This window comes from Montipora foliosa, chromosome 7, assembly GCF_036669935.1.
Source record: "Montipora foliosa isolate CH-2021 chromosome 7, ASM3666993v2, whole genome shotgun sequence".
NCBI lineage: Eukaryota > Metazoa > Cnidaria > Anthozoa > Scleractinia > Acroporidae > Montipora > Montipora foliosa.
In genome coordinates this window covers 33,622,393-33,644,892 of record NC_090875.1, presented here as the reverse complement: position 1 = coordinate 33,644,892, position 22,500 = coordinate 33,622,393, and the positions used below count along the sequence as shown (strand labels likewise).

Below are 22,500 nucleotides of genomic sequence, written 5' to 3'. Positions count from 1 at the left end.
TTCTTGACAAACTTAAATTTTTTATTATATTTCACAACAAATCTGATCGATACAGATGGACATAGGTCTGTTATCATTTCGTCTATAAGTCGAATTTCAGTGAAAACTGCTTTTCGCTGAATTTTAATCCTCTTAAATACGACCGTGAATCCACCAACACTTTTTCGTAAGTAGTGTAAGCAAATTTACATATTTCTACTTTCCTTTTGTAATTCTTGGCTTCTGGGTAAGTGTTCAAAATTAAACCTGACCCAGTAATCGTTCCCGGAACAATAGGATTGAGAGTGATAGCACCAGCGATTTTTCCTATGGCTACCAATCCGGTTGATCCAATTTTGCATGACAAATCCATTGTTTTGTAATATTTATGACTTTTTTTGAATAGCCAGTACTTTTTATGATAGTATTTATAGATCACTTTTATTTCTGCAATTTGATTATATGATAAGCCAGAAGGCCCATCAGGCCGGCCTTATCTCCGGTTTCCTTAGCATGAAGCGACTAGGAGTATTTATACTCCCCCATGGATGGGACGCTAGTCCATCGCAGGGTTACCCCCAGCATTTCGCCGGTACCCATTTACACACCTGGGTGGAGAGAGGCACCATGAGAGTAACGTGTCTTGCCCAAGAACACAACAATATGTCCCCGGCCAGGACCCGAACCCGGACCACTCGATCCGGAGTCGAGCACTCTAATCATGAGGCCACCGTGCCTTCCTTTGAAATATGATTGAAGTTAAATATGTCTCTGCGATTGTCTGTCATTGTAATATTGTATAAATTATTTTAATAAATATATTTAATCAAGATATTGAGCTCTTTATTTGGTACATCTTTCTTTAAGAGTTTGACTCTGAAATGACCGTTTTGCAATGTTATATTTATATTAAATGTCTGCTTTTGCGTATTCTGATCTGATACCAAAAAATCGTGTAATGAAAATCGAAACCCATAATAAATTTGAATGTTTATTAGTTTATAATTAAATTTGAAAGAATTATATAAAATTTGAATTTGTTGGATTATTGATCCATTTGGAAGCAAGACTTTTTTATTTTTATTGTAATAAACGTTTTGTCTGATGCATTTGTGATGAGATAACCGTGTAAATAATGTGATGTTTTTAAAATATCAAAGCCACTCATGTTGATCGGCATATGCATTGTAAATTTTTCATGAGACGATACTTCATAAGCTTTTTCCCAATCATAAATACTCATGTCGAGATCATTTAGTGCGGCATTTTTCTATGCCTTGCGTAGAAAATACATTGGCAATAATAATGGACTATTATTGTCATAATTAGCTTTTATATTGATAAAAATTCTTCTTTGAATTTGGTTTGAAGTACCGTCTGGATATAGAGTTTATATTGATCTTATGTAGTGATATTCATTTAACACTTTTTTTTGTTGCTTGACGTGCTATAATCATGTTTAAAACTTCACATATGATTGTCATAGAGAGAAATTCACTTGATTAAACAGTAAACCCTGTTTTTTTTAAAATAAAACTCAAGCGCTAAAGTGTGATTATTTAAAAAGTTGTCTCTTATTAATTTAAAGAGGTTTATATCAAATTTTCCTTTGTATCGTGAATTTTCATTGGACTTTTGCGAAGGCAAAGATGTTTTTTTTTCTAATTTTGTGAGGCATTTCATCGAAATTATCAATTAAATTTACACTAGAAATACCATAATCCGTAGTTAATTCACCTGACTTCTCTGTTATGTATTTGAATACATTTTTACGATTATTGTGGGTTGTAATATGTGATTCATCTAATTGCTCAAGGGTAACAGTATCAGTCGGCTTTGTTCCTTTTTTTCAAATTAACGATTTTATTATCACCTGTATCAAAATTATTGGTTATAGGGGTCGAGTCATCCTGCTTTATATAATTGCCCAATAATTTACTATTTTGTGATGTGAGTGCTGAAATACCTTCATTTAATTGCTGTAGATTTACAGCATCTAAATTGGCTGTCGCATTTTTTGCATTAATTATTTTATTATTGCTCATGTTGAGATTATTATTCATTTCTTGCGTACCATCTCTTAACAAAACAGTGTTTATATTAGGCTTATAATTAGATGCTAATTCAACATTAAGAAACCCTAGCTTGACAGCATCATTTTTATTTGGTGGTCCTTAGACATTAGTTATTTTATTATCACCAATATCAAGATTTCCTATCATACTAACAGATCCATCCTTTTTTAAATAAGTGCTAAGATCAACGTTTCCAGATGCTTGTGAAACTTTTTGATCGACATAGGATTTATTTACGAGCTCATTTAAATCATTTAGATTTCTATAACTGACAATCTTATTACCACCCATATTAATGTCTTTGTTTTTATCCAAATTTTTCTTGAGTTCATCGTTTACATATTCACGATTTACAGCAGACGTTTTATTTACTGTATTTTGAATACCATAGATACTGTTTCCGTTTAGATCAATATCTCCTTTCATTGTTCCACCTGTTTCATGTAAATAATTGGATAGCTCATTGCTAACTTGAGTAAAATTAACAGCTTGATGACCAGATTGAGATGGTTTAAGGTTATTGATAAAATTGCTGTTTAAATCCAAATCAGAAATCATTCTTACGCTTCCATCTTTTTTAAATATGGTGTGAAATCGATGTTACCAATACGTTTGGTTATCTCATAATTAACATAGGATATATCTGTTTTTAAAATTTCGATACTGCATCAGAGTGATGAAGAGGATCTTGTAAGCCAGTTATTAATTTATTTCCCATATCCATTGGATTTTTCATATCGATTTTTATATTATCATCGTTAAACTTCATATACCATTGACTTAAATATTCATATGGAATAGGGTCGCTTTTACCATCTCGGGGATACCCTATGTCCTCTGTTCGATTATAATTCATTTGAAAATGACCATTCATAGCTACAGAACCATCTCGTTTGATATAATCGGTGAGATCAACTGGTGTACTAGAAGAATCTACCTCCATTTGCTTTAATATGATCGTAAATTTGCTTTTTTGTCAAAACATCGCTATCATCAGTGCCTGGTTTCAAATTGGTTAGTTTTTTATTATTCATATCATAATTACCATCTTCAGTCAGTTTAAAACCAAGTCCTGGTATGCATTCAATTATTTTTGTACTTGAAGATTCTAATAAACCGTTTGAATAACTCATGTATATATAATTGGTTATAGTTTTTCATTGAAGGTTTTAGTTGTCAACTTTCGTAGTTTGTCAATAGATATAAAGCAGTATGGATCCTGAGTTGCTTTTTCATACATTTCTTTAGGAATGTTGTTTTCTCGACAAATTAGTGATTTTTCATTGTTGCTTGGGTATTAATAAATACAAAAATGCGAGCAATTCAGTCTTATATCTTTTGGAGTTTTATAATATGATTGACTCAAATAGATGACACTACAATTTTTATGTCGCCCTCGAATAAAGTAATCAATCAGTGGCCTTTGGTTTTTATCACAAATGAAATCATCGAATATTACAAGCTTTTGATTATCATCTGTTAATTCAGATACTGGAATTATTTGGTCGTTACTCGCTTCAATAACATCATAACCAACATCCTTACTTATCGGATCGAACATGTTCAATAGATTTTGATATTTTGATTCCTCAAGGATTTTTGCATACAAATAGATTTTGTCAAATAAAGCAAATTGTAAATCACATGCATTAATGTGTTTGTTTTTCCCGATCCTGATGGTCCACAGATCAGCATCCTAAAGCATTTATTTGGCATGAAATCATATAACTGTTTAAAATTACTGACATTATCATCAGCAGAATCGTAATTTGGTATTCTCATTCTATATATCATATGGGTATATTATTTGAAACCATGTACAACATAGTGTTTAACACGGGGTAAAACGATATCTTAATTTTATATACAATTTTCAATTTTTATGTAACCAAATAATGTAAAAAATGAGTTTACTAAAATGGCAAGAACTTGCAAAAAGTAAATCTGTAGTAGAGGATAAAATTAATACGGTACGAAACGCAATCATAAAACACGATTTGGGTCAAAAAACAAGCCAAACATCTTTTTCCAAGGTGTTTCAACCAATAGCCAAGAAATTAGACAATGTTATCGCCAGTAATTTAAAAATACCTGTTACAAAACGACGACTGTTGAAGAAGGGGGGAAGTATCAAATTACCGTATTGATCTTGACGATGAGGTTGATGATATAAATCTCGGTGATTTATTTGAAGAACCAGTATTACCACAGCAAGAAAAACATTTTGTACCAAAACCCCCAACTTATGAAGAATCATTGCAAGATATATTGGAAGGCAAAAAACAGATTAGTGTTGATCCTCAATACGTTCCTCAAAAATCACGAGTTGCCTCCAGAATATGATGATGAGGAGGAAGCTGATTATGCATTAGATAATGAAGATATGGATAATGAGATATTGAATGATCTTGGTCTTCAAAATTATGATTCTATTAATAAGGTATTAAATCAACCAGAAACGACACAACAAAAAAAAACAGAAAATATCTTAATAAGATCATTAATAATCCTAAAAGGAGCAGAAATCAATGGAAAGGTTATAATCACATGGCACAAAACAATTTAAATCTGGGTACATTACAGAAGCTGTACGACAGCTCATGAAAGAGAGACTTGACAATGCCGGGGCGACATTGAATGCATACATCAAACATTATGAGAATTAAGTGAAAACAATGACTGGTTCTGGGATTCGAAGAGGTGGTAGTATTGTATTTTATTTATAATCCAAAACATCTTCTCAAAAAATTGGAAGTGATTGTTGGGGAAATTGTAGCTGGTAATACAAGCATTGATATGCGTAATATGGGCGTTTCTATATTAGATACATTGTTTAAAACGTCAACAATCAATAGATCTCAACATAACAAACTCTACAAGAATGTAACGATATTGTATATATGGATAGAGAAATCGTATTATCAAGCTACTCAGTAAAATCAATACCTGGAAACCAACCTGAAGATTTTGTTACAAAATTTACTAAACCAATCACTTTGGGCAGCAATTTTGAATACCAGCTTGGTTTATAGAATCATTAATATGTCTTTTACTTGGTTAATGTCAATCTATCATACAAAAATCAAACAATAGCGTATAGCATCAATAATGAATCAAAATTTCAAGATCTAACTTTTCCAGCAGGTGTTTGGAATTAGAAGGATGTTAATAGCTATCTCAAACGAATAATAAAAAAAACGGTATATCTTTGACATTTAATACAACAACATTCAGAGTCACAATTGTATTACCAGCTCTAGTCAGACTTGATTAACAAAATCGGATTTTAATGATCTCATCGGTTTTGGCAAAAAAATATTAACAAGTGGGACTCATGTTGGTATTAAAGTTCCAAATTTAAGTCAAGATACCGACGTCCTTAACATACATTGTGACCTTATCAATGATGGTTTAGTTGATGGTGATGATAGTGATATTGTTTATTCATTTTCTACCTCTATTTTGACACCTTCATGCAGCTTTACCCCGGAACCACGTGCACGAGGAATTACCTTCAATCCTGTCAATAAATCTACAATTTCCTCTATCAGAATGTGGGTAACAGATGGGAAAAGAAGACTTCTCAATTTGAATGGATCCGATGTATCGTATTCATTGATTGTAAAAGAGTACAATAATCTAACATAACATTATAAATGAAACCATATGAATCTAAGAGATTTTACCATCCACGACTTGGTAGATTTGTATATCAACACAAAGGCTCTGGTATTATTGTAGATAATATATTCAAACCAATGAAGAGTCTTGCATCAACTGTTTTTAAAAAGGTAGCTTAACATATGGCTAAAAAAGGCACTCAAATCAGGGGCATCGCACGCTGGTGATAAACTTGGTAAAAAAAGTTGCTGAAAAATCTGGTGATTTAATTATGAAACAGCTTTCTAAAATGAGACAAGGATCAACAAAACAACAAAAAACAGTGCCAATTTAACCTATGGGACAACAAGAAGAAAACACTAATATGATTTTAAATCGTTTGATATCTGGTAATGGTATAAAACGAAAACATTTAGTTCTTGATATAATTATATAACGTAATATTGAATCTTCCGCTTGCCTTCAACTAACTAGTTTCCTTTCCCCCGCGTCCGATTAGCCCAGAGATAATTACTAATAATTACCTTACCAACCTCGTTTTCTCGGTCCGTACTGAAAGTTACGGATCCTCGTTTTTTCCCGTTGATTTATGGCCATAAATCAACTGAAAAATACTCGGTCCGTAACTTGCAGTAAGGTCCTCGAACTCGGTTAGCAAGAGCTATGTATCACTCGTAAACGTCTCTACCTCGTCCAGTCTGCTTTTCCGGGTACAAGAACACCGATTCCAACAACTGACCGGATAGCGTTAATTGTTTTCATTTTCTTTTCATATTTTTTTTCCAGTTTCTCTGGGTGATCATTGCGTGAGCAATGGATTAACACAGAAACATTGAAAATCCTAACGAATAAAGCGCTAGATTTACTGAGCTCAGAGATGCTATGTTGGGCTCAAAATATGCTACTTGGCATTACAAACATACCTTTGTCGTCAGTTACAAGAAACTTCACTGATGTTTCCATTCGGCCTGTGTACCGAAAACTTAGGTAAAATTCGTGGCCAGAGCTAGTGGCCGGTAAAACGGCCTGATTAACTCCTGAGGATGCATTCACCACCATGACAATGCTGGCGTTGACGTTGTTACCATCACGAACCTCGAGTTCAAAGTTCTCCCCCGTCATGACTTCATAATGTACTGTCAAATGTCCCCCAGGTGCGGTTCTGATAGTCTGAAAACAGAGCCCTTGGTCAGGGATAGCAGCTGCAATGGCGCTCAAACATTTTTTACTTACTTACTTACTGGACGATATTTTTCAATGGTGACTCAAAGATACTTGGAAAATATCTGAGTGCTTCGTTCAATCGGTGGGTAACTTGTCTGGACAGATTCTTGTCTGGATAGATTTTTTTGGGGGGATCTTCATACTAATTAAAGATAAAGTATTACAGTCGAAGCTCTCGTAAGCGGACACCCTCGGGACGGGATAAAAATGTCCGTAACTGGAGCTGGCCGCTTACGAGAATGGTTCTCGTAAGCGGCCACTAGAGGTGTAGGGGATAGATGGCCGCTTACGGGGGCTTGCCCAGCTAACCATAAATATTGGTATACAAAAAAATACCGCGGTATTAAATGACACTTTTGTTTTATTGCGCCCTATACAATCCTACGATAATGACGATAACTAAACAGTAATACAGTACCGTATACTGCAGTACTAGGAATGCACCTCAGTGATTTTCAAAAATAACAAATCATAACTGTAACCAACATTAACAGCCTCACTGCAACAACAAGTAGTGATACAGTTTGGCAGCAAGTTTTTAAAGCGGGGAACAAACAAAGGAAAGACTGTTGTAAGGGGAAAGCGAGTAAACAGAGGAGCCGGATACGGCTTAGAAATTCCTCGCCAGTATATTTTTTATGGTGACACTAAAATGTCTCTGCCTTGGCTAAAATCGAAACTTGAGTGCCTTGGCTACAATGTGCTGACAGCGTTGTAATTCCAGTCACAAGCGCATATGCTTCTAAATGTAACCGGACGTGGATGACGACAAAACAAACATTGAAATATGGTACTATAATTACTGTAAAATCATTGTGACGAACGGCAATGTAAAATGGTTGATTGATAAAAACAAGATACTGTACAGAGGTTGTTGATTTTCTTTCGGGTTTCCGCTTACGGGAGCTTAAAAACAAAGAAAAAGTCTAAGTCGTAATCCCTGAAAGTGTCCGCGGCCGCTTACGGGAATGTCCGCTTACCAGAATGTAAAAATACAGAGTTTGTATGAGAGTTAAAACGGGGTTTCAAACAAGGCGGCCGTAAGTAGAGCTGTCCGCTTACGAGAGTGTCCGTAAAGAGAGCTTCGACTGTATAGCTTTCAGCATTAAGTGTATTCAACACTTCAGTTTTCATTCAATGCTCCTGGAAAAACCATTCTTCCATGAAAAGGAATCCGTGGTGCAATAAAGTATGGCGATGACTGCATGTACATCAAATAATGGCCATGTCACAAAATCATGCACCAAACTCCTCATCGTTAAACAGTACAGTGACAGTACAGTGGGAATTCCTCCTATATTTATTATTATTCACCTTTAAATAAAGTCTCATTTTATTCCATTATACTTTGCAGTCTTTGCAGTAGTACAAATGGAACCAGGAAGCTATTTCTGCGGCGACATGAGTCCACAAAAATAAAATCGTTAGGGGTAGGGGTGGGGCGGGGGGTAGGGGTAGGGTTTGAAGAACTTTTCGATTGGAAGGTAACCTGTTGCTTCAAGAAAACTGACACAATCTCGCGTATCATGCATTTGCGGGTGTTTCTTAAAGGACCAATGACAAATTCATTCAGAAACACAACGCTGACGGGATCTAGAGATGCATCGATGAAAGGTGATCAAAGCAAAAGACTGGCAAAAGCCACCTCAATTTCGAGAATGGTCTAACTTTGTAACTGAAGTCCCCGTAATGTTATCAGCCCTTCCCGTTACTTTCTAGAAATTTAACAATCTAAATTCAAACTTTTTTTGTGTTTATTTTGGATTTCAAGACGGAATAAAGCCAAGATCCCCTTCAAATCTGAAACCCAGATATGCTCAAGCCGTGTGAGCCCCGTGGTTCTTGTACGAATTTACCCCTCACCCCCTTCAAATACTACTTAACAAGTTCTATGAATAAAAAAAAGGATCGCTTGAGCTAGTTGTTTTTATTACTAAGTTTTCACCACTCCTTATCTAGTTAACGAAAAAGGCAAATGAATTGTTATGTTAGTATCACCTTTGCACAAGAGACATTGTCACTTGAATTACCCGCAGCAAGGAATGTGACTGGAAAAGTAATATTAGCCTCATTCACTGAGCAAAAATCGATTGGACTGCTGTGTAAACCACTGTAATACAAGCCGCCTCCATTTTGAATGTCTTCTACCACCGTGTTTTCAACAGACGTGTTCACCTGCCCGCTTTGAATGTGAATGCCTGCCATGATGTTTTGCCAGATCCTGGTATTGTTAACAGTCAAAGACGACATCATTTTTGGCGACACCACTCCATAAACACAGCTGCTGATGGTCACGTCGTATAAATTAGGAAGGAATTCACCACCTTTTATTGCGTTTTGTGCATCAGATATGTGAATGTACCGTAGAGAAAGAGGCTTGTATGAAGTAGAAAATTCGAGGCCTTTCCAAGATAGATATGGACCATGACATTCTATCCAAACAATCTGCCAATTACCTGCAAGTAAGATGAGATCACAGTACATATTAAAGGGGTTATGTCACGTTATTTAAAGGTTTAGGTGAAATCTTTCGTTAATCACGAGTATAAAACTCGAAATGATAATGTGGAATTCCTTTGCTGAACAAATTATCATTACATCACAAACAAGATGAGATTTTCAATAAACTTGAAAAACTCCAGGCCAATTTTTTTCAAGATTACCAAAATGGAATGCATCCATGCTTTTCTGTCCTTTTGCTGTATTCCTTTTATGTTTTTCAACAGTTTTAAGGGGTTAATGCAATGTTTCATTTTACTTTTAGGGCATTTTGGATGTCATGAAATTACATCATTTCTCGTGACATAGCCCCTTTAAATAATTTGGAAAGCAGCATCACAGGATAAAGAAAACGTGAAAGTCGTCTTCATAGTGTACTTTAATGCACTTTTGTCGACTGCCCGAAAGCTAATGGCAGATTTGATTGTCACCAAGAAGAGCAGACTGAAGCAATCGCTGATAATGACAGGAAAAGAACAGAACAAAATGCCGTTATTACAGTATAGAAAACAAGACAATGGAAAAATGCAATATAAAGAGCTTCAGTGAATGATTGCATAAATAAGTAGCAAAGACCATGTGTTCAAATTCCAATTGACAGCCGGACGTTAGGAAGATGTGTTGTCTTTCCCAATTTTGTCATACATTGTTGAGCAGGGTCGAACAGAACAAATTAATCCTTAACTTCCCTGTTACATTGTCTTCATGTAAGAACCAAAAACAACGGCCTCTTATTTCATTCTTTTCCTTATGCCATATTAGTTGTGCCTTAGAGATATTGAAACACATAGTTACTTGTTAAGGATTCTTTGTCGATAAGTTGAGCTAACACAGTCTCACTCACCACAATGATGGCTACTATTTCTTTGATGGCTGCATTCTAACAAATTTGTCTCGTTTCCGAAGCAGTGGACGTCATTCAGCCAAATTGGCATTCCAGATCCCGTATACCGTCTGTAGCTGTAGCGAAGAGCTCCTGCGAAGCCCAGCTGTCGACACGCAACCTGTGCATTGATAGACTGAGTCATTCATTCGTTGTTCAAGGAAACATGTGTGTGAGACATGAGGCAAAGCAATGAAGCTATCATCAAGAAAATTAACTTAAGACTAGCAATAATCATGATTGAGGATTAGTGTTCGTTTATCGGCTCATTGAATTCATTTATAAGTAAATGTTCCCGTATGCATTGAAAAGAGCTTTAGTAGTGTAGTGTGACTCAAATTAACCTATTTTTTCTTCTTTTTAATTGTTCTGATTTACCAGGGCTTGTTGCTTTGTGGACAGGGCGTATGTAAAGCCAGCGAGCCTTAACTAAAATCTATTTTAAAAGCTCAAATTAATCTACCTTGATTCTATAGCCAAACTCTAATTGATTCTCTTAATAAACTGACCAAAATTATCCACCACAAATCCTTCATTGGCCTCATGCTGACCGCAAGAAAGCTCATTTATCGTGGTTTGGGCGGATTCGCGAACCGGCATATGCAAGCCCTCAGGCAACTATAACATCAGTGAGCAATCGCTAAGCTTAACCCTTACCTAACACCGTGTTTCTTTAGGCTGCAATTTGGTTTAATGCAGACTCAATTTTCTTAACCTGAACGTTATTTCAAGTATTTGAGACTACAATAGGTCTATTTTATAATGAAGCATGAGGACTTGGGGACAATAATCATTGGAATCCAAGTCCTGCGTTGGGAACAAATTTTCGAGGCGAATGCTATGATCAGATATGAATCCATGCTTTCTTCCTAAAACTACTTGCAAAGACTGCCAAGCGTATTCTACTCACTTGAGTGTCTCTTTTATCCCAACTACTGTTGCATACAGTACCCCATCGGCCATTAAGAAAAATTTCAAGCCAGCCGGCTTTGGGTCTCTGTTGCGAGTATGGATAAAGGCGAATTCCATGATGCAAAGAGCTGTTGCCTGAAATTCCTGGGTCTTTTTTCAATACTATCTTCTCCGTAGCGTTTCCATGGGCCCGTAGAAATCCTTTTACCTGTAATTTCACTCCAGGAAAAAATTGAAGTTGGACACCTGGCTCAATGGTTAGTGTGACATTATCAGAAACAACCAAGTCCTTTGATACGCGGTATGGCGATCCCTCCAGTGTGAGGTTTGTATTGGAAGTGATGGCGCCTCCAATAATTGAGCTTTCCACACTTTCTTGAATGGCAAAAGCCGAAAGCAGGCAAACGATCAATTTAATTACTGCTGAATAGATATCCATCCCTACAAGAAATGCAATAACATTGGAAATGGTTTGAACCCAGGAATAACTGAAAAATGTGATAGATGGAGTTTGCGATATACTTGACATTGTCGAAGCAATACTGAGCAATATGGATAAACGTTACTTCTCATGCGGTGTCTTTATTGGCCTAAAAAAGGCATTCGATACGGCCAATCATGAAATATTACTCGATAAATTGAACTTTTACAGTTTCCGGGGACTGATAACTGATTGGTTTCAATCATATTTAAAAAATGGAACGCAAACAATTCCAATTGGAAAGTAATTGTCAACTGTGAACTGATTTCTCCCTGTGGTGTGCCCCAGGAATCGGTCCTAGGACCTCTTCTATTTTTCCTTTACATAAATGACATTCACCTCAGTTCCGATACACTAAAATTTTATCTCTTCGCTGATGATACAAAAAAAATTATGCTGATAAGAATATCAAGGCGGTCGAACAAACTTTTAATGCAGAGTTAAAGAACGTTCATGATTGGTTGACTACAAATAAGTTGAACATTGAATGCAATTGCCTAAGGCAATGCGTCCAATGCCTCTTTAAACAAAATCTTGGTTCTTTAAAAGCGAGTGCTGCGCTTAATCTATTTTGCCGATCGAAGAGAACATGCCATCCCTTTATTTGTCAAAGCAAAAATTCCTTCTGTTACTTTCCTATATTATGAAGTTGTAAGCAAATAAATGTTTGACGTGCACAATCGCAGTGCCCCGATTAACATTGAGAAACTATTTACTAAAACATGACACATTTATACCAGTCCTACAATACTCGATCATCCAAGTCGCAGCTCTTTAGTACAAAGTACTCTAGACTAAACATCCAAAAAAAGGCTTTTTGGCGTCTTGGTGTCAAAATTTGGAATAAGATGCTGAATGAATTTAAATCATTATCAAAAAATTCCTTTAAAAGGCATATGTTAAAGACGTCTTTATTTCAGATCCTGGGTAATGAAGATTCTTATCTTGATGTCATGAACTTTCCTTAACTTTTGTATTGAGAAAATAAAATAAAGTTGGTTGTACGCGTGAGTGTAGTCACGAGTACTACGATGATTTGGACAACGTGATTAACTACAAATTTAAATACAAGAAAGGAAACATAGGCTTCTCACTTAGCTTCAGATCAAGAGAGGATGAGGTAAGAGAACGGATTCCCGCGCCCAATCAATTTTTAGTTTCGCCAAGTTATTTTAAGTTCTAGTTCCCAGTGCCGCGCATACTTCAAATTTTATTTCGTTATTACAACTGGCCAGTTCCCTATCTAAAAATAGCTGCATAGCTAAAATTAGATTTTACAAAAACTACAAGGGATCCGTTCTCCGTCCTACTTCATCCTCTCTTGCTTCAAATACAATTATTAATCAGTCTTTCTTGAAGAGATGGAATGGTGTCCACAATTAGCTTATATTTAGATAAATACTTCGTTAAATAAAGTTCATTTATTCATGGTAGAATTTCGAAATTCCAGGAATAATATACTGAAAGATTTAGGATATGTTATCAAACACGGAAATGATAGGAGATTTTCACAAGTCCTATCTTTTGATATTCATTTGTAAACCTTATGCCACTTTTATTTCTTTACCACTTTTTATTAAGAATAACAGAGCTCCCTTATTTGTTAGATTCAAGCCCAATTTCGACATCCAACAGGAGGTGTCCTTTTATAAATCTGAGCCATTGCTACCTGTTTCCAACAATGAGGTAAGGGTAAAGGTTAGCATTATTTTTGGTCTAGGCTCATTGCAGCTCTTTATTCTTACTTGAGGAACAGCATTTGAGCAGGGGACACTTTGTGACATTAATTGTCTCGACTCAGCGCCGAGGTATTATTCCGAGAGAGTTGGAGAGAAGAGCAACAGGACACCTCGTGACGCTTATTGAAATCAGAGTTAATCTAAGAGGGCGCCATTTCCGAGTTTATGTTTGTTTCCTCTTCAAAACGAGTCTAGGTACAAAGTTTGTGTGCTGGTAATAGCCCATTTTCGAGTTGCTGCATGCCTAGGTTTCAAAGCGAGTCCTGGTGCACAACCATTCAAATGGAAAGGAGTTGCGTGTTCTCATGCAAATCAAAGTCATTTCCCTTTCAATAGTTGAAACCGAGACAAACAGCAACTCGGAAATGGCCCATTAGTTCTACTTTAAATATGAATGAAAACTAATTACCATAAGAAAAACCTCGCACTTAGATGAGCTTTGAAGAGGAGAAAGATATGAACTCGGAAATGGCCTATTAAGGGCATTTCTGTACGTCCCTTATGATCTAGTTAAAAGATATAGAGAATTAATTGATTTGTTACTAAATCGAAATAATCAATCAGGTGAGTGTTTGAATAATAATAATAATAATAATAATAATAATAATAATAATAATAATAATAACTTCATTTACATAGTCCTAATCAACTACTTGTCCTTAGCGTTTTATAATTCTCTACTTTAGCACATCCCTTAATACACCTCTTTTACCACCCAAAAATTTGCATAGGCAATGCCTTCGATTTCTGTTGGGACATGTCCCAGGAGAAATTCCAAACAACGATTATGCAAAACTTGGGGGTAAAACGGGTTTATTACGGGATTTGTGAAAGTAGAGAATGTTAAAATATTACGACAGTGTGTATGTACAGTTAAATCTATTACAAGTCTACTACAAAATAAAATTAAAATCGAAAAAGTAACTAAAATTCTATTATCAAAGTTCGTATCGAGTTCTAAACAAAAATAAAAATACCTTTTGCAAAAAGTTCATAAATCCTTTCAAAGATATATGGCCCTTGGCAAATACATTGAATTCTGTGATGATTTAAGTGTTTAAGTCAAAAATTATTATTATTATCATTATCATTATCATTATAATTATTATTATTATTATTTTCAATGTAAAGTAGAATGTTTCTGGCAAATCAGTGTCGAGTGAGGATAAGTAGTTTCGTTGTGAAGCAATATGTTTATTTTTCAGTTACTTGTATGTGCATTTTCTCACGTTATGAAACGTACCGGTTACAAGTACTTGTTGCCTGATTCGGGTATTTCGAAGGTGTCGGGATTACAGAGGGTGTTATCACATTTCGAAAATTTGACAGCACTCATGACTACTTGTCATGCAGTCGTGTATTAAATTAACGTTTCTTCTCGAATGAAGGTCAATCGACGCTTCATCAGTCTCGTTTTTGACGTTAGTTAACATTTTACAGTCCAACAGAGTTTACTCAAATAACGCATTAATTAGCACTAAACGTGAGACCATGTCATGAGGAGCTTAACTTGGGTCAGGAATGTGGGTCCCCGCTGTTTAGGTAAAAAAAAAATACCAAAATCTGAGTGGGAGTTGTAACAAGACTCACACTAAAAAGGCAGAGCGAGAGACAAAGGGAGAGAGAGGTGTTAATCTCGACACATTTGTTGGGCCGACTTCGTCATAAAGTTTTAATGACGACAAATATCTCAAATTACTTTAAATTAATTTTGAGTGACGTGTCAAAATAGTCCAGAGGCACAATAAATCAATCTGAAATATTTTCTAAAACACGGTTTACAACGGCCAGCATCATGCAATTAAAAAATGGAAAATTATTTATTTATTCTCTTTATTTCAAATTAATTTAAACACAGGCAAGTTATATCTAGAGGTGGCGAATGGTTCTTCAAAAACTCTGGGTCTCGCAAAATTTTAGTCGAATTTCACGGGTCTCACAGTCTCGTTTTTTGAGCGGTTATGTGCGTCTCGCAGTCTCGTTTTTTTACTGGGTTGCCTGTGGGCAAACCCAGTCGAGGTCTGCGTTTAGTTTGTTTGTTTTCCTTTTTTTTTTTTTTTTTTTTTTTTTTTTTACGTGTCGGTAAAAGTCTTGCCTGTCACTCCCCTGGTAAGTGGTGTCTTTGTGTATAGAGCCTTCTTCGCGTATTTTCTTAGGATCGAGAGGGTAGTGGAACTGCGTAGATTTCTCTGGTGGACACAGTAGAATCATCAACTTAGCCTGCAATGGCGTCGAAAGTCATGCAACACGAATGGCGTTTTAGTGGATCCTTAAACAAAATATACCCTTATGGAGCTCAATAATGGAAAGTCAGTTGGATAAACTAGGCATGAATCTCAAAAGCGACGAGTACTGGACTTCGACAACAATCTGTCGCCCGTCGAGACGAAATCAAAGTGAGCAGTATTTACCTGAAGTACATGGTAATTTGACACAATTGAGTTTCTTGTCTTCACGCACGCAATGAAATAGGAAGAGGTTTTCACCTCTAAGAGCAAATATGTTGTTTGTTTCAATAAAATTTTCGCTGGAAAAGGATTCTGTGGTATTTTCTGCCTTTGTGAATTATGATATCATGTTGTGTATTGAATTTTCGAGCTTAAAGTTCAAATGTGATATGGGAGAAGTTTTTTAGTATTGCTCTGTAAGCAGGAAGGGTTCACAGGCCTGTTGGAAGCGTGCTTGAGTTTCAACAAAATGAGGCCCAAAATCAGTGAAAACTTGTGACGCAGATGAATAATAAAGTAGCTGCTATTTCCAAAATGATGGAATTACCTGGTGATAGATAACGTCGTACGCGTCTTGGAGAGTAAATTTTGACTTTGCATAAACAAGAGTTGGGCGATTGTGATCTTTGTTTTGACTTCGCTCATTTCATTGTCAAACTTTATAAGACTTGACAGAAAAAGAAACTTACAATCTTGCCATCATTTGACACAGATGCTTCACTGTTTGGCGAGTAAACATGCCGCGGTAACTTAATCACGGCGCCCGCTGAATTCCGGCCATGTCACTTTCGATTTTGCAATTTACTTGAACGTAGCAAAAATCTCCCAAAATGTTTGTCGCTGATCGTAACTTTTTATATTCTATATTCACGGTTCAAAATTAATGTTGTTTTCATGTCGTAAATATTTTATTCTCGATCGACCGTCCGGGAAACTTCCTTCTGCTCTTTCTGAAAACTGTGTATCAATATTTATTTCCTTTTTCATCAATATTTGTTTTGCATAAAGCAAGCTACCAGAATCTGTACCTTGCTGAGTTCGCATTTGTTAGCGTTAATAGTATTTTCGGTCAGATGTTTCTGTTTTTAATGAGGGGTGTATTGTTTTGGTCTCCCATCCCAACACCAACCCCGAGAAACAGGGCTTGACTTCAGTGAATTTTAGTATTACAAAGTTTTCGGATGCTCATAGGGCACACTTGTGGTGAAAAGAAGTTGTGAGGGAACTTGAAAATTATCAACATGTCAGCCCAGAAGCCAATGTTTCTCGCTTCTCTTTTATTTGTTATTCTTCAGAGACTGGAATGCTGTATTTCAATACCACACAATTCAGTGCCTTCTGATTTTCTGTAGCGCGTATCACAGGCAAGCCAGTGTATGCTTCACAGAAGCATCTAGTTATATGAAGGTGTCAAACACTTTGAAGTCTCGGTCTCGCAATCTAAAAAGTCAAAATGTCTCGGGCTCGCAAAGAGAAACGCTGGTCTCGCCGTCTCGCAAAGTCTCGCATTTACCATTCACCACCCCTATATCTTAACTTTCAGGCTACCGAGATGCAACTTGTTTTGTTTGGCAGCAACGGTGAATTGGTTCTTTTCTGATTTTAAAGCAAACCATTTTTAAGTTTTATACTTAAGGAACTCGATAACTGAGGAATTATAAAACTCAACAGCTATTAGACCTTCGAACATCTGCCTCCCTAATTCTCCGGTTAAACATGAAACGTTCAGTGATGTATTCGTATATTTGTTAAATTAAACACAGGCAAATTATTTTGTCAGTTAACTTTCAGGCTACCGAGATGCAACTTGTTTTGCCTGGCATACACGTTTCTCAACAGCAACGGTGAATTGGTTCTTTTCTGATTTTAAAGCAAACCATTTTTAAGTTTTATACTTATGGAACTCGATAACTGAGGAATAAAACTCAGCGGCTATTACACCTTCGAACATTTGCTTCCCTAATTCTCCGGTTAAACATGAAACGTTAGTGATATATTGGTATATTTGTTAATTTAAACACAGGCAAATTATTTTGTCGGTTAACTTTCAGGCTACCGAGATGCAACTTGTTTTGCCTGGCATACACTTTTCTCAACAGCAACGGTGAATTGGTTCTTATCCTAAACATTCTTAAAAGCTAACCTTAGGCCTAATTAGGCCTAAACAAAGTTTTTAGGCCTAAGGTTAGCTTTTAAGAATGTTTAGGATACTTTCTGTATTGGTGAAACAATGACTGCAACCTATGACATGCGATCTGCAGATTAGACCCGCCGAATTTCGGAACGTGATCACCATTTTCCCCCAAAAAGTTACCGACTTGAAGGCGACAAATTTCTCTTCGAAAGAGCTGAAAAAACTTTCCTTCGACAAATTGGCTAACATTTTACCCTGGATGCCAGAGGTCTTCTCGCTCACCAGCGACGAGGAGCGTCGAAGTAGTGCTGGTCGGCGAGAGACGACGGCGACCTGTACCATTTTTCCCCGGGTGACAGAGTTAATCCATAAATCCTATAGAACGAAAAATGGTTCCGTGTCCCAGCACTAACCGCCACTGTCGATGCGCGCAAACGAACTGAAATAGAATTGTGTTCCCACAAAATTCATCTCGCCCCTAAATATGGTCATGCAATAAAAAATTAACTACTTTTTTCTGCTTAACGTGAGTTCACAGTACAATCTGATCGATCCTGAATGCTTTAACACTTTTCTGAATACGAAACACCTTTTGTGCTATGTTTTTAGCCTTTGTTGACGGTTATCTACACCGTCAGGAGACGTCCAGCCGAGAATTCCTGAGTCGGCTTAAGCTCCTCATGATTTGGCTCCGAGTTGGAAACTACCTTGCTCTTTATGGCATAGAAAATGAACAAAACTTGTTTCTTTTACCTGGCGAGAAAAGCGCCAGTTTCCTTTGGCTTGCCTTCAAAACTGGCACAGCAAAACTGCTTCCTCGAAAGATTCTTCCAGACGAAGTTTTATCCTACTTCTTTGCTGACCTTTCGAGGTATAGGACACAGTCTGAAAAAAAAATCGGGTGATTGATGAACAATCCGGGGCTATCCAGGCTCTCCTTCAGATATCTAAAGCAGTTTATCGCCGAATAACAGTCTGATATGCTAATTGTGGGGCCAATTTTGAGAGGCAATTATATTCCGAGTAACAGAGAACTCTTGAAATGCGAGGTCTATTTAAACAACAGATTCCGAGAATTGGCCACACAAAACGTTACAGAAATTTAGAAGAACGTAGTTAAGTACGATTCAAAGTGCATTGCACGTATTCATTTGTTGGTTTTCAGTGGCTCTCTGATTGAACCTACAATGTAGTGGCCTATCTCCCACAAGTCCCCTCCAGATCAGTGGTGGATCATCCGAATAAGAGATCCGAAGGTCGTCGGTTCGACTCCTATGAAGCAGCACTCGGATGAGTATCCCGGAGGAAACATTGCAAAACATATCTCTTCAGTTTATTTACCAAGGTCAACAATTTCCACAACAGCGAAGATATCGTTGACGTCACCTATTGTCATTAATGTGGCAACCAGAGCATAAGTGGCTGTCGAAACAAAGCGTTTTCTTTTACTTCTGCCGTTGCCGCATTTGAATAATAAAACAATGTTTCAGGTGAAGCTATTTTCCTCGCATTTATGAACGCAATTTTAGCAATTGCGTAGAGAAGCCTAAAAAATTCAGGACTTCAAAAGGGTTTGAACCCGTGACCTAGCGATACCGGTGCGACACTCTAACCAACTAAGCTATGAAGACACTGACGATGGGAGTTGGTCATTTGTGGGTTCTAATGTTCCCGTGATAAAAGAATCAACGATGAAATGATATATGAATGAATCATATATTGAACTAGCGCGGATATGAAATCAAGGGATGCCATGGTCCTCTATGCAATTGCCAAAATTGCGTTCATAACTGTGAGGCAGATATGAACTCGGAAATGGCCTATTAAGGGCATTTCTGTGCGTCCCTTATGATCTAGTTAAAAGATATAAAGAATTATTTGATTTGTTACTAAATCGAAATAATCAATCAGGTGAGTGTTTGAATAATAATAATAATAATAATAATAACATTATTTATATAGTCCTAATCCACTACTTGTCCCTAGCGTTTTATAATTCTCTACTTTAGCACATCCCTTAATACACCTCTTTTACCACCCAAAAATTTGCATAGGCAATGCCTTCGATTTCTGTTGGGACATCTTCATGTCCCAGGAGAAATTGCAAACAACGATTATGCAAAACTTGGGGGGGTAAAACGGGTTTATTACGGGATTTGTGAAAGTAGAGAATGTTAAAATATTACGACAGTGTGTATGTACAGTTAAATCTATTACAAGTCTACTACAAAATAAAATTAAAATCGAAAAAGTAATTAAAATTCTATTATCAAAGTTCGTATCGAGTTCTAAACAAAAATAAAAATACCTTTTGCAAAAAGTTTTATAAATCCTTTTAAAGATATATGGCCCTTGGGAAATACATTGAATTTTGTGACGAGTATTTAAGTGTTTAAGTCAAAAATTGTTATTATTATTATGATTATCATTATCATTATCATTATCATTATTATTATTTTCAATGTAAACTAGAATGTTCTAGCAAATCAGTGTCGAGTGAGGATAAGTAGTTTCGTTGTGAAGCAATATGTTTATTTTTCAGTTACTTGTATGTGCATTTTCTCACGTTATGAAACGTACCGGTTACAAGTACTTGTTGCCTGATTCGGGTATTTCGAAGGTGTCGGGATTACAGAGGGTGTTATCACATTTCGAAAATTTGACAGCACTCATGACTACTTGTCATGCAGTCGTGTATTAAATTAACGTTTCTTCTTGAATGAAGGTCAATCGACGCTTCATCAGTCTCGTTTTTGACGTTAGTTAACATTTTACAGTCCAACAGAGTTTACTCAAATAACGCATTAATTAGCACTAAACCTGAGACCATGTCATGAGGAGCTTAACTTGGATCAGGAAATTTGGGTCCCCGCTGTTTAGGTAAAAAAAAATTACCAAAATCTGAGTGGGAGTTGTAACAAGACTCACACTAAAAAGGCAGAGCGAGAGACAAAGGGAGAGAGAGGTGTTAATCTCGAAACATTTGTTGGGCCGACTTCGTCATAAAGTTTTAATGACGACAAATATCTCAAATTACTTTAAATTAATTTTGAGTGACGTGTCAAAATAGTCCAGAGGCACAATAAATCAATCTGAAATATTTTCCAAAACACGGTTTACAACGGCCAGCATCATGCAATTAAAAAATGGAAAATTATTTATTTATTCTCTTTATTTCAAATTAATTTAAACACAGGCAAATTATATCTTAACTTTCAGGCTACCGAGATGCAACTTGTTTTGTTTGGCATACACGTTTCTCAACCGCAACGGTGAATTGGTTCTTTTCTGATTTTAAAGCAAACCATTTTTAAGTTTTATACTTAAGGAACTCGATAACTGAGGAATTATAAAACTCAACAGCTACTAGACCTTCGAACATCTGCTTCCCTAATTCTCCGGTTAAACATGAAACGTTCAGTGATGTATTCGTATATTTGTTAAATTAAACACAGGCAAATTATTTTGTCAGTTAACTTTCAGGCTACCGAGATGCAACTTGTTTTGCCTGGCATACACGTTTCTCAACAGCAACGGTGAATTGGTTCTTTTCTGATTTTAAAGCAAACCATTTTTAAGTTTTATACTTATGGAACTCGATAACTGAGGAATAAAACTCAGCGGCTATTACACCTTCGAACATTTGCTTCCCTAATTCTCCGGTTAAACATGAAACGTTAGTGATATATTGGTATATTTGTTAATTTAAACACAGGCAAATTATTTTGTCGGTTAACTTTCAGGCTACCGAGATGCAACTTGTTTTGCCTGGCATACACTTTTCTCAACAGCAACGGTGAATTGGTTCTTATCCTAAACATTCTTAAAAGCTAACCTTAGGCCTAATTAGGCCTAAACAAGGTTTTTAGGCCTAAGGTTAGCTTTTAAGAATGTTTAGGATACTTTCTGTATTGGTGAAACAATGACTGCAACCTATGACATGCGATCTGCAGATTAGACCCGCCGAATTTCGGAACGTGATCACCATTTTCCCCAAAAAAGTTACCGACTTGAAGGCGACAAATCTCTCTTCGAAAGAGCTGAAAAAACTTTCCTTCGACAAATTGGCTAACATTTTACCCTGGATGCCAGAGGTCTTCTCGTTCACCAGCGACGAGGAGCGTCGAAGTAGTGCTGGTCAGCGAGAGACGACGGCGACCTGTACCATTTTTCCCCGGGTGAGAGAGTTAATCCATAAATCCTATAGAACGAAAAATGGTTCCGTGTCCCAGCACTAACCGCCACTGTCGATGCGCGCAAACGAACTGAAATAGAATTTTGTTCCCCACAAATAAATATGGTTATTCAATAAAAAATTAACTAATTTTTTCTGCTTAACGTGAGTTCACAGTACAATCTGATCGATCCTGAATGCTTTAACACTTTTCTGAATACGAAACACCTTTTGTAATATGTTATTAGCCTTTGTTGACGGTTATCTACACCGTCAGGAGACGTCCAGCCGAGAATTCCTGAGTCGGCTTAAGCTCCTCATGATTTGGCTCCGAGTTGGAAACTACCTTGCTCTTTATGGCATAGAAAATGAACAAAACTTGTTTCTTTTACCTGGCGAGAAAAGCGCCAGTTTCCTTTGGCTTGCCTTCAAAACTGGCACAGCAAAACTGCTTCCTCGAAAGATTCTTCCAGACGAAGTTTTATCCTACTTCTTTGCTGACCTTTCGAGGTATAGGACACAGTCTGAAAAAAAAATCGGGTGATTGATGA

The 22,500-nt window shown here is 36.5% G+C and overlaps 2 protein-coding genes across 5 annotated transcripts in view; both read right to left on the bottom strand.

Annotated features, from left to right (window-relative positions):
• LOC138011866 (protein bark beetle-like) overlaps positions 1-9,005 on the bottom strand; it is a 20,550-nt gene extending 11,545 nt beyond the window's left edge. Inside the window, exons 1-2 of the mRNA XM_068859101.1 lie at positions 8,898-9,005; positions 6,599-6,837 (exon numbers count right to left, since the gene is read on the bottom strand). Of these exons, the coding sequence (XP_068715202.1) occupies positions 6,599-6,837; positions 8,898-8,971 (313 nt within the window). The 5' untranslated portion in view covers positions 8,972-9,005. The remainder of the gene's footprint in view (positions 1-6,598; positions 6,838-8,897) is intronic.
• The window catches only part of LOC138011865 (protein bark beetle-like), a 130,228-nt gene that overhangs the window by 102,882 nt on the left and 4,846 nt on the right, over positions 1-22,500 (bottom strand). For 2 of the 4 annotated variants that reach the window (XM_068859097.1, XM_068859095.1), the window contains exons 2-3: positions 22,342-22,473; positions 18,529-18,660 (exon numbers count right to left, since the gene is read on the bottom strand). The gene's annotated coding sequence lies outside the window, so the exon portion shown is untranslated. Of the gene's footprint in view, positions 1-18,528; positions 18,661-18,961; positions 19,037-20,083; positions 20,131-22,341; positions 22,474-22,500 lie in introns of those variants that run through there. The other 2 variants (XM_068859098.1, XM_068859099.1) reach the window with 2 other exon arrangements.